At 38.9% G+C, this 14,859-nt stretch overlaps 1 protein-coding gene across 3 annotated transcripts in view; it reads right to left on the reverse strand.

Moving 5' to 3' along the window:
• Positions 1 to 14,859, reverse strand: part of PDGFD (platelet derived growth factor D) — a 313,836-nt gene that overhangs the window by 36,927 nt on the left and 262,050 nt on the right. For all 3 annotated transcript variants that reach the window (XM_020996113.2, XM_020996114.2, XM_020996112.2), the window contains one exon: positions 9,511 to 9,709. In XM_020996113.2, the coding sequence (XP_020851772.1) occupies positions 9,511 to 9,709 (199 nt within the window). The remainder of the gene's footprint in view (positions 1 to 9,510; positions 9,710 to 14,859) is intronic.

Below are 14,859 nucleotides of genomic sequence, written 5' to 3' on the forward strand. Positions count from 1 at the left end.
ACAGGGAATAGTCTAGTTTGGCTGAAAACCAGTCTACAGGTAGCAGGTGGGTAAAAGAAGTTAAAGCCAGAAAAGTAGATAGGGATAAGATTTGTTGGGATTCTTCTGAGGCTGAGGTGGGGTAGAAGGTAAGTAGTTTGCTTGCAATTGAACACGTATTCGGAAAGCATTGAATATATTTTTTTAAGTAGGGAAATGTTGTGATCAGAGTTTTTAAGGTTATCCTGGTAGTAGTGTGTAGGATGGATTGGAGGGGGTGAGGCTATAAGCGTCAGTTAGGAAGCTAATGCTGGACTCTAAATAAAAGATAATGAGGGCCTATACCTGGGTGGTTCTTCTAAATGCAGAGACAAGGAGGCACATGTTTGATTTCATCTGTTTAAATAAATTTCTCAATTGGGGAAAAAAAGAATGGAACAAAAGTACAGACATAAGGGAAACTATAGAAGGAGAACTGGACAAAAGAATCTCTTAAAAAAAATCTCCTTTCCTTCAGTTTCTCCCTTCTCCAGACTGTCCTTTACACAGATGTTAAAACAATTCACAGGCCTGATTCTATTGTTCCTCTGCTCAATAAATTTCAAGAGCTATACAAAAAAATACAAATAAAAAAGCTATAAAATAAAATACAAATTCCTTAGCTTGGCATTTAAGACCTATAATCTGGTTCCAGACTACTTTCCAGGTTTGTTTTACTTCCTGGAATCAAATACAAAGCTCCCTTTCATGTATTAGCTAAATTCCAGCTAAATTTGGCTCCTTGCTATTCCCAGATACATGACATTCCATCCCCCCACCATCTGCAACTCCCACTTTGCACAGGCTATCCCCCATGCTTGCAATGTACTCCTTCCTCACCTCCACTTCTTAGAATCCTTAACTTCCTTCAACGCTCAGCTCAAGTTCTACTTCCTATATTAGGACTTTCCTTACACCCCCATCTACTAGTGCCTGTCCACTGAAATTACATTGTGTTTATTTCTATATTGTTTGTATATACTTATATGTTTATGTAGCTTCCCCCAACAAAGTGTAAGCTACTTCAGGAGAGGGGCTGTTCCATTTTTGTATGTGTGTCTTTAATGCTTAATAAATATTTTGATTGATTAATTAATGCCCCAACTTTCTACTCTGATTGGGTTACTAGCTGTTTCATAACCTCACTATATCCCAGGCATGGAAATTCTCATATCCATGCCTTGAATGTATTCAATTTTGTTCAATAAATGTTTATTAATTATCTACAAGATAACAAGTCACTGGCTAGATGCTGGGCATAAAAAACCCCAACAAAAACAAAAGTATTACATAGATAAATGTTATATCATTTTTTCCCCCTTCAAGGCAGAAGTCAGAAGAGAGTTGTTATTTGTCATTCTTTCTCTAAAAGGACCAATGACATTACCAGGGTGATTGGATTTAAGTGAGGCAGAGCTCTGCAGAGTCTTAAGGCCTCATTTGAAGAGATTATTAGTCAGAACTAAAAGTCAGGAAGGCATGAGTTTGAATTCTGACCCAGACAGTTACTAGCTCTGTGACTCTGGGCAAATTAACCTCTCTCAGCCTTAGTTTCCTCATTTGTAAAATGGGATAAGAATACCTAGCTCACAGATCAAATGAAAATAAAGAACAAATGAAATTTGATACATAAAGCACTTTGCAAAATCTTAAAACACTATATAAATTCTAGCTAGTATTATTATTTACAATAATAATAATAATAATAATAATAATAATAATAATAATTTTCAGTTGTTCTCCATTGTTTTTTGAACAAAATACATATTCTGGCCAGGCATTTATGCCATATACAATCTGGCTCCAGTCTACCTTTCCTAATAATTTCTTACTATTCTTGCTCATGTACTCATCATTCCAGCCAAATGGCCTACTGTGCATCCACTGAAATCAGTATTTCATCTCTTGGCTTCATGCCTGCAATCCTTTCCTTTTCCCCTCTACCTCTTGGAAGCTTGTTTCCAAGACTGAGTTCAGGAATCTATCATCTCTGGGGCAAAGCTTTCCCTGATCACTCCAGTTATCAATGCTCCTTCCTCCCTCAGAGTGCCCTATATTTGTTTCTCTATTTAGATCTTGTAGCCTTTAGTAAAACATAAACTCCGTGAGGACAGGGACCATTTTACATTTTGTCTTTGGATCCTCAGAACTTAGCACAGTGTCATGAAGTCAGCCAACCAATAAGCATTTATTAAGTGTTACTTTGTGTCAGGTACTGGGTTTATCACTAGGGATACAAAGTTCCTGTCTTTAAGGAACTTACATTCTAATAGAAGAGATAACGCGTAAATGAGCAGGTACATATGAAACATATAAAAAATATGAATATAATCTGAAAGGGGAAGGCAATAGCAGGTACAGGGATGGAAAAAGCCTCTGGGGAAGGTGTGATAGAAGCTATATCATGAAGTAAGCAAAGGAAACTAAGAAATTGTCAAGGGGCAGAGTATTCTGAATATAGGAGGCAAATGGCCAGTGTAAAGGTAAAGAGATGGGAAATGCAGTATGGTATGAAAGGAACTTGTCATGGAGTGAAGTGACATAATCAGATTTATGCATCAGAAAAATCACCTTGGCAGCTGAGTGGATTGGAGTGGGGATAATTGAAGCAAGAAGACAATCAATCAATAAGCATTTAATAAAAAAACCTAATTTGTGTTAGGCACTGTTAAGCTCTGGGGATATAAAAAGAGGCAAAAGAGAGTCCCTGCCCTCAAGGACTTTATAATTTAATGTGAGAGACATCATGCAAATAAATATATACAATGCAAGTGATATAAGGGAGAAAGAGGAAATAGTTAACAGAGGAAAGGCATTAGAATTCAAAGGGGCTGGAGTAGGCTTCCAGTAAAAACCAGAACTTTAGTTGGGAGTCAAAGGAAGCCAAAGAGGTCAATAGGAAAAGTGGAGGAGGGCTCCATGCATGGGGGACAGCCAGAGAAAACCAGGTAGATGGTTATTTCAGTTGTCTTAGGTGAGAAGGAATGAAAGTTTGAACAAGGGTATTGTACAAGAGGAGAAAAGGAGATGTTATGAGATGTTATGAAGGTAGAAACAAAAAGATTTGTCCATGGAATGTATTACAAATGATTCACTTCAGTTCATCTTCTCCTCTCCTTCCCTCCACTGCCTGCCTCTCCAGCTTGGGCAGTGTTGCGTCATGGAAAGAACACTGCTACAATTTCAGAAAGACCTGGCTTCTGCCACATATTAGTCATGGAATCTTTAGTAAACCATAGCCTGTCTGAGCCTCAGTTTCTCCATCTGGAAATGGAGATAATATTTATACTACCTACTTCACAGGTTTGTAGCAATGATGAAATGAAATAAAATAATGTACACAATATAATGTACTTGGTAACTGGTGTTCTATAAATGTCCCTTTTTACTGTTATTAACCCTATTCCTGCTTTTTTTTTCATCTTCACTGAGTACAAATGTGAAACTCTTTGATGTATATATGTACTCTTGCTATCAAGGCAGAAAAATCAAGGCCCTTATTGTTAGTTTGAGGCCACAGGTGGTTCTGTGTCCTGGAATGATAAACAATCAAATCAAGCAGTATTTATATAAATTTGGAAACTGTAGGGGTTTGCCAGGATTAAATCAAATGGTGAAAATCTGCCTTCAGGCAATTCTAAACAAGAGATTAAGAGACAGAATGAAAGCCAACTGAAAGAGGGATTGTGTTTATATGGTCACAAACAACTAGGATGTCATCCTGACTTCTCTGGCAAGATCATCCCAGTAACTGAACATGCAGTATTAGAGAAGGCTTTTATTTGGAATTCTCCATTAGGACATGTACCAAAGTTGAAGCACTAGTTAGTTATTTGGCAATACCTATCCTCAGAATCCATGCTAGGTGAATCATGATATTTTTTATGACCTGAACAGGACCAGTAACATCTGAAAGATGCTTAACAACTCATATGTAATCCTTTTTCTGAATATCTTAACTCATTAATTGAAAGAGAAAAAAAGAAGAGATTAATAGATTAACATTTGATTGTTTAGTCGTTTTCAGTCGTGCCCAACTCTTCATGACCCCATCTGGGGTTTTCTTGGCAAAGATACAGTGGAGTGGTTTGCCATTTGCTTCTCCAGCTCATTTTACAGATTAGGAAACTGAGGCAAACAGGGGTAAGTGACTTGCCCAGGATCACACATCTAGTAAGTGTCCAAGACCAGGCTTGAACTCAGGAAGATGAGTCTTCCTGATTCCTGGTCTGGAACTCTATCTATGGCACCATTTAGTCGCCCCTGATTTAATGTACACGGAAAGCTATCAAATAAAAGAGGCCAAAGAAGGAAGACATAGGAGCAATGGATAGAAGCAGAAAAGAGGCAAATTTAATCTCGGCAGAAGGAAATAAGAACAAACAAGCAAACAAACATCCCAAAGCTGAATGGATTGCTGCAAAACTCCCTTGGTGGAGGTCATTAAGCAAAACCCCAAATGGAGTCATGAAGAGTCAGTGGGACATGACTGAAAACGACTAAACAACAACCAAATGTTAATCTCTTTTTCTCTTTCAATTAATGAGTTAAGATACACCCCCCCCAAAAAAAAAAGATTACGTACGAGCTTTAAAGCATCTTTCAATGTTACTGGACTTCCTCAGATCATGAAAAATGTTATTCTCATGATTCACCTAGCATGGATTCTGCAGACAGGTATTGGCAAATAACTAACTGACCATTTATATAATGCCTACCTACTATGTACTAGGTGCTTTATAAGTATTATTACATTTGATTCTATCAACTGTCTTGTGGAGTAGGTAGCATTATTATCCCCAGTTCACAGTTGAGGAACCTGAGGCAAACAAGAGGTTAAGTGACTTGCTTAGGGTCATATAGCTAGTAAGTTTCTGAGTCCAAATTTGAACTCAGGTTGTCTTGATTCTAAGTCCAGTACTCTTACCTACCGAGTCACCTCACTGCCTATACTGAATGCTTATCAGATATGTTGTAGAAGGGAACTCCAATCTTGCATCTCCATCTTCTTTTCAGACATCTTGACCTGGTTGTCCAGGTTTGAGTTGGATAAAACAGCATTTGAGGCTGCTCCTTCCTACTCTACATGGGGCTTTCATTAAATAATTTTTAGCATTTATTGGTAGGGAACTACGGTAGCCTATATACTTTTAAATAGCTACATTGGTTAAGAAGCTGGAATACAAAGACAGTCCATGGCTTATTACTCCTACACCTTTGATATCTCCTTAATAGTTCAAAAACCACAAGAAATTCCCCCCCCCCTTTACCCATCATCTCAGAGAGATAAGAGGATTGTGGTACTTGGCAAAAAGAAGTAAGTTTCTTTGGAGCTACATTTAGCCTTTCTTCTTACTAAGGCTAACCCCTCTTCATGAGATCCCATTCCATCTCTTCCAACATATTGCTCCATCATCCTTACTCAATCACATATCTTCAGTCTCTCCCTGTCTACTATCACCTTCCTCAATGTCTAAAAACATGCCCCATGTTTCCCCCATCCTCAAGAAATCCTCACTTGATCCTTCCACTCTTGCTAACTATTGTTCTATATCTCTTCTGCCCTTTGTGGCTAAGCTCCTCAAACAGGTCATCTATAATATATGCCTCCATTATCTCTCCTTTCACTCTCTTCTTACAATCTGGCTTCTGATCTCATCATTCCCTGAAAACTGCTCTCCTCTTGATTGCCAAATTCAGTGGCCTTTTCTCAATCCTCATTGTCTTCAACCTGTCTATAGCCTTTAACACTCTTGAGCACCCTCTTCTCCTTGATACTTTCTTCTCTCTAGATTTTCAGGATGTCACTCTCTCCTGGTTCTCCTCCTACCTGAGTGTTCCTTCTCGGTCTCCTTTCCTAGACCCTCATACAAGTCATGTCCTCTAACCATGGGTATCCCACAAGGTTCTGGTCCTGGGCCCTCTTCTCTTCTCCCTCTATATTATTTCACTTGGTAACCTCATTAAATCCCATGGATTTAATTACTATCTCTATGCTAATAATTCTTAAATTTACCTATCCTGCCCCAAACTTTCAGCTGAACTCCAATCTTGCATCTCCATCTTCTTTTCAGACATCTTGACCTGTATGTCCATTAGATATCTCAATGTTACAAAATCATAATCATTATCTTTCCCCTTTAACTCTCCTCTCCAACTACCTTTCTTATTACCATTGAGGGCAATGCCATCCTCCCAGCCCCTCAGGTTTAAAACTTAGATGTCATCCTTGGGTCCTTACTATCTCTTACCCTTTATAACCAATCTGTTGCCAAAGTCTGCCAATTTCACTTCTGCAACATCTCTCCTCTGACACTGCCAACATTCTGGTTCAGGCCTTCATCATCTCATGCCTGGACTATTGAAATAGCTTGCTTCTGGGTCTGCCTACCTCAAGTCTCTCCTTACTTCAGTCCATCCTCCATTTATCTGGCAAAGTGATTTTCTTAAAGCATAGGTCTAATCATGTCATCCTCTGACTTGATAAACTCCAGTAAGTCCCTATCACCTCTAGGATCAAATATACAATCCTATACTTGGTGTTCAATACCCTTCATAACCTAGCCTCCTCTTACTTTTCTAATCTTACATCACGTCATGTACATTTTTCTTTGCTTGCTGTCTTGCCCGTTAGATTGTGTGCTCCTTGAAGGTAAGAAGTGTAGTGCTTGGCACACAGTTAGCACTTAATACATGTTTGTTGAATGACCATCTGAGCTTCTTTGTGAGTGTGCCCTGCTGATGACTCAGTTTGATTTTACTCCATTCTGATCACTGCTTCAGGTATCTGCATTATTTTCTGATAGAAGAGCCCCACCACAGCCTTAGGGCTGCTGTGTTTCCTCATACTACCAATCAATTGTGAGCATGTTCTTTTTCTAGTCCCTAGCCTCAAGTAGTAAATCCAGGCAGGAATTCAAGTGAATAGTTATATTTAGCCCCCAAATGACCAGAGTAGCAATGTGCTCCCTGAGAAAAATATTGTGTTCTTAGGAATGTTGGAAAGAAGCATGGCATAGTTTGCAGAAGGGTAGCCTTGGAATCAAGAATACCTGAGTCTGTTTCCGGTTGCACCTCCTGACCATGTGACCTTAGTGCCCCTAAACAACTCTCTAAATTACCAAAGACAGGTACAGAGTTTACAAAGTTTCCCCACACTAATGACATCACAAGGTTGGATCAAAAAAAGGGAAAAAAAATAACAAACCTACATATAACAGGAAACAATTTTCTCTTTTATCTAAACACTCTCATTGTGTTACCATGACCCTTTTCGAAAAATTCCAGGCTCCCTATTGGGATCAAAGATAAACTCCTTTCTCTATTTGATATTTAATCTCCTCATTGCCTGACCCCTTCCAATCTTTCAAGTCTTTTTACACTTGACACCCTTCCACACACACTGTAATTTAGCCACACTGGTCTACCAGCTATCTTGCACATGAGAAGCTCCAACTCCCACTTCCATCCCTTTGTACTCACTGTGCTCCATTCCCAGAAGGAACTCTCTCCTCACTTTCACTCCTTGAAATCTCTGGTTTTCTTCAAGACCCAGCCCTAGAGTCATCTTCTTCATGAAATACTTCCTGTTTTCCCCAACTGCTAGGGCACTAGCTCCTCAAACCTCTGTGTATTCCTTCTATATCTTCTCTACATAGTTATAGGCACACACACTGCCTCTCCTCCATTAGAATGTAAAGTCCTCAAAGGCACAGACTCTTTCACTGTAATCTCAGCACTTAGCATTGTGCTTTAAATGTAATAATCCACTAATTATTTAATAAGTGCTTATTGATTGATTGTTATATAAGCTCCATGAGGACTTCTTTTGTAAACTTTCAATCTCTCCTGGTGCTTAGCATGGGTCTCTGTATACTGCAGCTGCTTAATATGTTTTTGAATTATTGAATTTCTATGGATGTCAACCAATCTCAACAGCATTCCTTTCACAGGAAACTCTGGATGATATTAGAAAATAGAAAAAAGAACCTAGGAATTCTTTATTTGTTCTATGGGTGCTAGTCATGCAGTGTTTTCCCATTAATATGAGAGGCAGCATAATACAGTGGAAGAATACTGGGTTGGGAGTCAAGGGACCCAATTTCAAATTTTATCCCTGTTGCTTACTATCAGTGTGACTTTGAGAAAGTTCTAATCTACAAAATGAAGGAGTCAGACTAGATATTCCTTAAGGTCCTTTTGAGTTCTCAATTCAATTTTCTGGGCATTCACTCCTGCCCTCAGCTTCCTCATCTATAAAATGAGACAGCTGTACTTGGTGATCAATCATGTCCCTTTCATCTCTATACCTATCATCTTTATAATTAAACCATCAGAGAGACAGTATCACATAGGAGTGGACATTTTAAAATTGGGAGGTGCAGAGAAAAGTTTTGTGTGTGTTGTTCCAAGAGGGAAATGCCATTGGTAAAAATAAGACATGGGAGAGAATCTATCCTTGGGTCTACCATGGAGGCAGACAGCACGGTAGACTACAGTTGTCATGAAATAAAACTGACATTTGTTTTAAAAGTGTACATTCATCATCACTAATATACTAATGCTATTACTAGTTAAATCTTCATGTAAGCCTTGAAAATCCAGTTATGCTCCTGTCTAAACATAAGGTCACATAATGTAAGTGGGGGGTAGCAAAAGAAGGTGATTCCTGGAATAGTGGACAGAACTCTGTTCTTGGAGACAAGAGATGCCTCTTCTTGTTACTAATATATAGCTTGATAATCTTGAGCAAGCCTTGGCCTCTGTGTATCTCTTTTCTCATTTGTTCTTCCTGGACATTCCATCTTCTGACTCCCTGCCATTGCATTGGCCATCCCTCATGTCTGCAGTACTCTCCCTCCTCACCTTCACCTTTTGGAGTCCCTGACTTCCTTTAAGATTCAGCTCAAGCATCAGTTCTACAGGAAGCCTTTCCTCATTCCCCTTCCTCCTATCCACACTCCCAGATACTAATGTTCTCTCTCCCCAAACTACCTTACATTCACTTTGCATATATTTTGTCTATACTTATATGTGTGAACATGCCACCACCCATATTACAATGCAAGCTCTTTGAAGGCAAGTATTATTTCACTTCTTATTTTGTCCTAAGCATTTAATTCAGTGCCAGGCCCCTAGTAAGCCCTTAACAAATATAGATTGATCTGTAAAAATAGGGATAATAATGCCTTGCCTGCTTGAAAGGAAGAGGTTGAACAGATAATTTCTTGATACCCTTTGCAGATTTTAGATTTATCAATCTAGAATTGACTAACTTGCCCTTATACAAGCAAAACTAGTCAGACTAAAGACAGAAACTTCATTTTAAATCTCTAAAGTATGATCATTCAACCAGGCAGATACTTATCAGCTAACTTGAGGTAATATAAGTGCATTAACAAATCTTACAATCTATTGCCATTAAAAATGATCAACTCTTTATTAAGCAAATGAACAACTCTGGTAATGAAATCCCAAGTGATTATTTCTTACCTTTGGATTTTCTGTCATAGTAAGACCTGCCTCGATATTGAGGGGTATCCATATATAGATTTTCAAGATCTTCCTGCCAGGTTTCTGGATTAAAGTGCTTGAGCAGGTCTTCCACGGTGTCAAATCCAGCTACTGTCTGATCGAGAGCATCTGCTGTGAGCGTGGGATCGGTCACTGATGGAGAGTGATAGGATACCCCCTAAGAGTGACATACAACTCAGTGTACTCAGGGAAAAAAAAATGCCACACCTATGAAACACAACAGTCATTTAGTAAAGGTGATTTTTTTTTGAAATAGTTGTTCAAAATGGGAAGGATGCACACAGAATCCCAGTGCTACCAGGCCATGCCACACTAAAAGGCAAGTGCCATTTCCCCATTATATATCATTCTATTATTATTATACATCATTATAGTCCCATTATATATCAAATAAAACTACATGATATACACTTAATCAATCTTTGCAAATATTAAGTTAAAGAAAACTTTTCAAAAAGTGAAAACATCCTATCCTTTCAACTTTGACCAGTTATAGGAATACAGTCACCCAGATGGAAATAACCAAATCACCTGGTATGTTTCTTTCATAAGGCTAATGCAATAGTTAACCATAAAGCTCATTCAGAATTCTTATGCATCTTGTTTCTCTAGGAGCACACCAGGTAGCAGTGATGAACCAGCATGCTGATGCCCTACTTTGCCCATCTTTAGTCCTTTAGGTATCATCACTGACTGTACTCAGGGAGAAAGGGAAGAAGAGCACCTCTTTTGGTGGGTCTTCAATTACTGAAAGCCCTGCTTGAGCTAGTGCATATACATCTTGCAAAAGCTTATTGTTCAGTGAAGTCTATTGTCCCTCCCACAAGGCTTATTGGCAGTGGTGTCAGATCTTTTGATAAGGAGGGAAAAAAAATCACATGGGAAACTAATTAAAGGAACAATGTTGTGGTTTGCTAATGATCATGACCATCATTAAGGCATTTTCAGGAAGATATGAAATGACTCCAAAGGACAAGAGAATGTTGGCCACCTGAAACAGAGGAGGTTTTCTAGTACCAAATGCATTCCCGTTGTTTCCAAAGGCTCCCTTCACTAACCCTTGTCCAATCCAGAGGCAAATGAACCATTGCTCCAATGGCTATGTAAAAATTTATGACCCATTAAAGGGAAATGGAGAGCAGGGATCCTCAGCTGAGTGCTCAAAGGAACTACCAAGCCAATACAATCCCCCCCTCCCCCCAGGACAAATAACTCCTATCATTAAGGAGAAAGAACATTACTAATTAAAACTAAATGAAAACTTGCCTCCCTCAAACAAAATTCCAATGAGCTATAGGAGAAACATCATACATTACAAAGGGAGAGGCAGGAAAGCCCATGTATACATTTACATTTTTAATTAACATTTGCATCCTTTTATTTTCTAAGTTCCTTCAAGTGAGACAGAAGTTTCCATTGCTACCATTAGAAGACTTGGTTGGGGTAGGAGGAGGGAAGCATGATCACTGTCTTCAAATATTTGAAGGGCTATTATGTAAAGGAAGGACTAGCCTTATTCCATTGGTCACTAATGGACAGAAGGGGAAGTAAAGGGTAGAAGGCAAAAAAGAGGTCAATTTAGCTAGATGTCAGGGGGAAAAAAGTTCTGAACACTTAGAGCTGTCCAAAAGTGGTATGGAATGTCTAGAGAGGTGGTGTATATCCTCTCCTTGGAAGTTTTCAAACAGAGGCTGGATGACCACCTTAGATATGGGTGGGACGAGACAGAGCCTGAGGTTACTTCTACCTCTTAGATTTTGTAATCTAAGAAGTGGAGGGTGAGGAGATGCATGCTGACTGGTGTCAGCTAATTCTTTAGTCCAGACCTTAATTGGACTGAGGTGGTAGTGTTTTTTGAGCACTCTGGTCTATATATGACTGTACCATCATTATGTTATCATCACCTGGTTCCCCAGAAATTAAAACTAGCTTGTTGGAGTAGGAGAGTGGATATCCCCTGCCCTGTGTTCTTCTGTCTAATTTGGGGTCCAGGGTTGAGATTCACTAGGAGTGACTGCATCTTTTCTTTATTTATACCTCTGTTCTAGTGGCTCCAAAGAGTTCTAACAACCCAAGTTGAACCCAAGTTCTTGAGATGAGTTAATCTGGATAATTGTGAAATAACCACTTAATTTTTTATCCTTGGTTTAAATTAGTCCTGGATTACATGCACCTAAGGAATAGCTCACTCCTTTCAGGTGATCAATGCCAATATTTTGCAGGTGATTATAATTCGGCAAAGCAAATTCTATCATCTGTTTATTCTTCTCAGTAGCCATATTTGGAATTGTAATGTAGACATAGAAATTAGTGGAGTGAGGACTATAGAGTCATAGTGAAATGAAGGCTGAAATGATTACCTAATTGTGAGCCACATAAGTGGTTAATGCTGATGATTCAATAGAACACAAAAAATGATCATTGAGTTAATTAGATTCCATAGTATCTATATGTCCCCAATTTACAATTCTTCATTTAATCTTTGTTGTGAAGTCTGAGGCACAGAAAAAGCAATGGCAGCTGAACCAAAGTGGGCACACAGCCACATGTAAAAGCTTTGGAAATCATTTTAGAATTGTAGCATTTTGGGGGGAGGAAAGAAGGAAGGAAGGAAGGAAGGAAGGAAGGAAGGAAGGAAAAAAAGGAAAGAATACAATATATTTCTTTTTGAAATTATAAACAGATATCAAGCAACAAATTCAAAGAGAAAAGCTTGTAATAATTTTTCAAAAAGCAGATGTAACATTATTTTTGAATTTATTTCTAAAGACTACTAGATTATGGCATGTCTGGGAGATATTTCTCATAGTCAATAGCTAAGAGTGTCTCCCCATCCCACAGGGCTACCTGATGTCTTCTGGGCACAATGCTGGGCTGTACAATCCAAATGCAAACTAAATGTAAAATTCTTCTATAAGAATAAGCATCTACTGGGTTTTTCCTTAAAGTACTCTGTAAATTTGATCTAAATCAATTTAATATATTGATTTGCCAAATGAATTTTAAAGATACTTGAGTTATTTAAAAAATTTGAAACAAATTCTAGATACCCAAATCAATATGAATAAAAACAAAGACAGATATCAATATTGTTTTATTTTCAAGATCCCTACAGCAAGGACATATTTCTAGTCCTCCAAAAAGAAAGGTTTTATGAAGAAAAGATGAGAGAATCTCCTTTGCCAGCCTGGGATTGTATCTCAGACTGAGATTCAACTTATCAGTGCTCACATTGGATACAGGTTCCTTAGACAACCCCCAAATCTTCCAAAAGATATGGTTTTAATCTTATACACAGATTCCTGGGAAGATGAGAACCTAGTTCTATCCTTACTCCCTGAAGGTTCATTTACATTTAGAAAATTATGTCCTTGGGAACTAGATCTACCAGATGACTCTGAACTTTCAAGTATTAGTATTCCCAGAAGCCCATACAGACCATACAGACCTTGTTAGAACAGGTTGTTGTTGTGTTTGTCCTTTGCTCTCAAAGAGGACCATGACATCAGGAAGATGATGGCATGACTTGTGATTGACTTTGATTTGAGTGAAGGAGGGCTGTGCAAAGTCACCAGCCTCACTCTCTCCTGGAGATGGGCCAGGATATAATGGGAGACTGTGGCCCTTTTAAACTAAAGTCTTTTCAGGTTCTCACTTTGAGTGAGGTAATGTCCACTCAATGAACAGGTGTCTTTAAGAAGGGAATGAAGGGATGACCCCCTTAATTAAAAAAAAAAATCAAACTGGGAGGGAAAGAGCTCAGGGTTCCTGGCTAAAAGAGAAACAGTTACTATTTACTTTTACTCTGAGCCTGGAGGGCCCAAACAATAATCATTAAGTGGTGCTTGCGCAGGGACCTATTGTTGCCCAATCTATGAGTTCCAGAGTGAATTGGGTTTGGGTTTAAGGCTTGGTCTTTGAGGAAGGGGGAGGGGAAGGGGCACGGGGGAGGGGGACAGCTGCCTGAATAGGGATGCAGCTGGCCAGTTCCAGTTGGATAACTCAGCTTGTCATCCACTCTCCTTCTCCTTGTCCCTCTCCTTTGTTATAACAACAAGTTAAATGGAAGCTCTCCCTGGTGCCACAACTGCCCCAGCTCAAGTTTATCATACTTGGGATCACACTGTCTCTAGGGTGCATCATTTCCCTTCCTGTTCACTCTTGTTCTACTAGTCACAGAACTTTGGATGATTCTAGTGTATCAAATTTAGTTTCCTGCCTGTGTAATCGTCAGCCTGCTTCCATTGCTTTAGAGCCCTCCAGAACCCATAGTTAGGGTCAGTTAATGTTCATCTTCATTCTCAGGGCTATTTCAAGCTCTGGGGCCAAGATGGACTTTAGATGGAAGAAAAATAATCTGGTCCCTGGGCCTATAGATTGGGAATTGAGCATCAAATAAGTCTTCCATTGGTTATACTCTAACTTTGTCATGCAGTTTGAATACCTGGGTTCTTGTATTGTTCCAAGTATTCTTTACCAGACAAGTCCCTAATAATAACCTTCAACAACCTGCCTGGTCACTCAACTAATCTCACCATTGGATCTCTAATGCAAACTGTACATTTATCAGGATTTCATCATCTTGCCTGTCGCTGAACTTTGTCTGAGTATGCATCTAACTTTGGTGTACAGACTAAGAGCTCACCTATTCTCCTGCCAACTCCAGTTCTAGCAGACTAGTTCTGTGTTCCTATTGTAGTTTCTTGCTGAGTTTAGCCTCCCTAACTCAACTTCCTGCCTAGCCCTATACTACTATCTATATGGACACCAGCCTCCCAGTTTCTATGTTCATAACATAGACATTTTCAGAACAGCAAAATAAAAGTTCTCAAATTCATTATCATGAATTGGACTCAAGTGACAATTCTCTGTGATTGGCCTAGTAGCTGCCCCAAGTAAATGACAGACTCACAGGCTATATCTTTCTAAAAATTTCTGCTGTATAATATGTGTGTGTGTGTGTGTGTGTGTGTGTGTGTGTGTGTGAAGAGCCTTGAAAGAGTAAATGTCACCCAGTCACCTGTCATCAATTCCATGTATGCCCAGGATCATAATCTGCTGCCCAGGGCATCATTGGTCGTTGACTTTTTTTTTTAATGAACTATTTCCAAGTATTACAAGTAAAGATATTTGGAGCCAGAAGTCTGTGCTTCCAGCAGTGGACATATAAGGAGACAGAAGACTAAGATAGTGCTAAATTTGGAGAATAAAAAAGGTGGCATAATACATATTATAACAGGGCAACATATTATAATAGGATACTATAGGGTAAGTTGTATTTCATTTCTCTGTCAAATGAAAAAATGC

This window comes from Phascolarctos cinereus, unplaced genomic scaffold, assembly GCF_003287225.1.
Source record: "Phascolarctos cinereus isolate Bilbo 61053 unplaced genomic scaffold, phaCin_HiC Scaffold_726;HRSCAF=1367, whole genome shotgun sequence".
NCBI classification, from domain to species: domain Eukaryota; kingdom Metazoa; phylum Chordata; class Mammalia; order Diprotodontia; family Phascolarctidae; genus Phascolarctos; species Phascolarctos cinereus.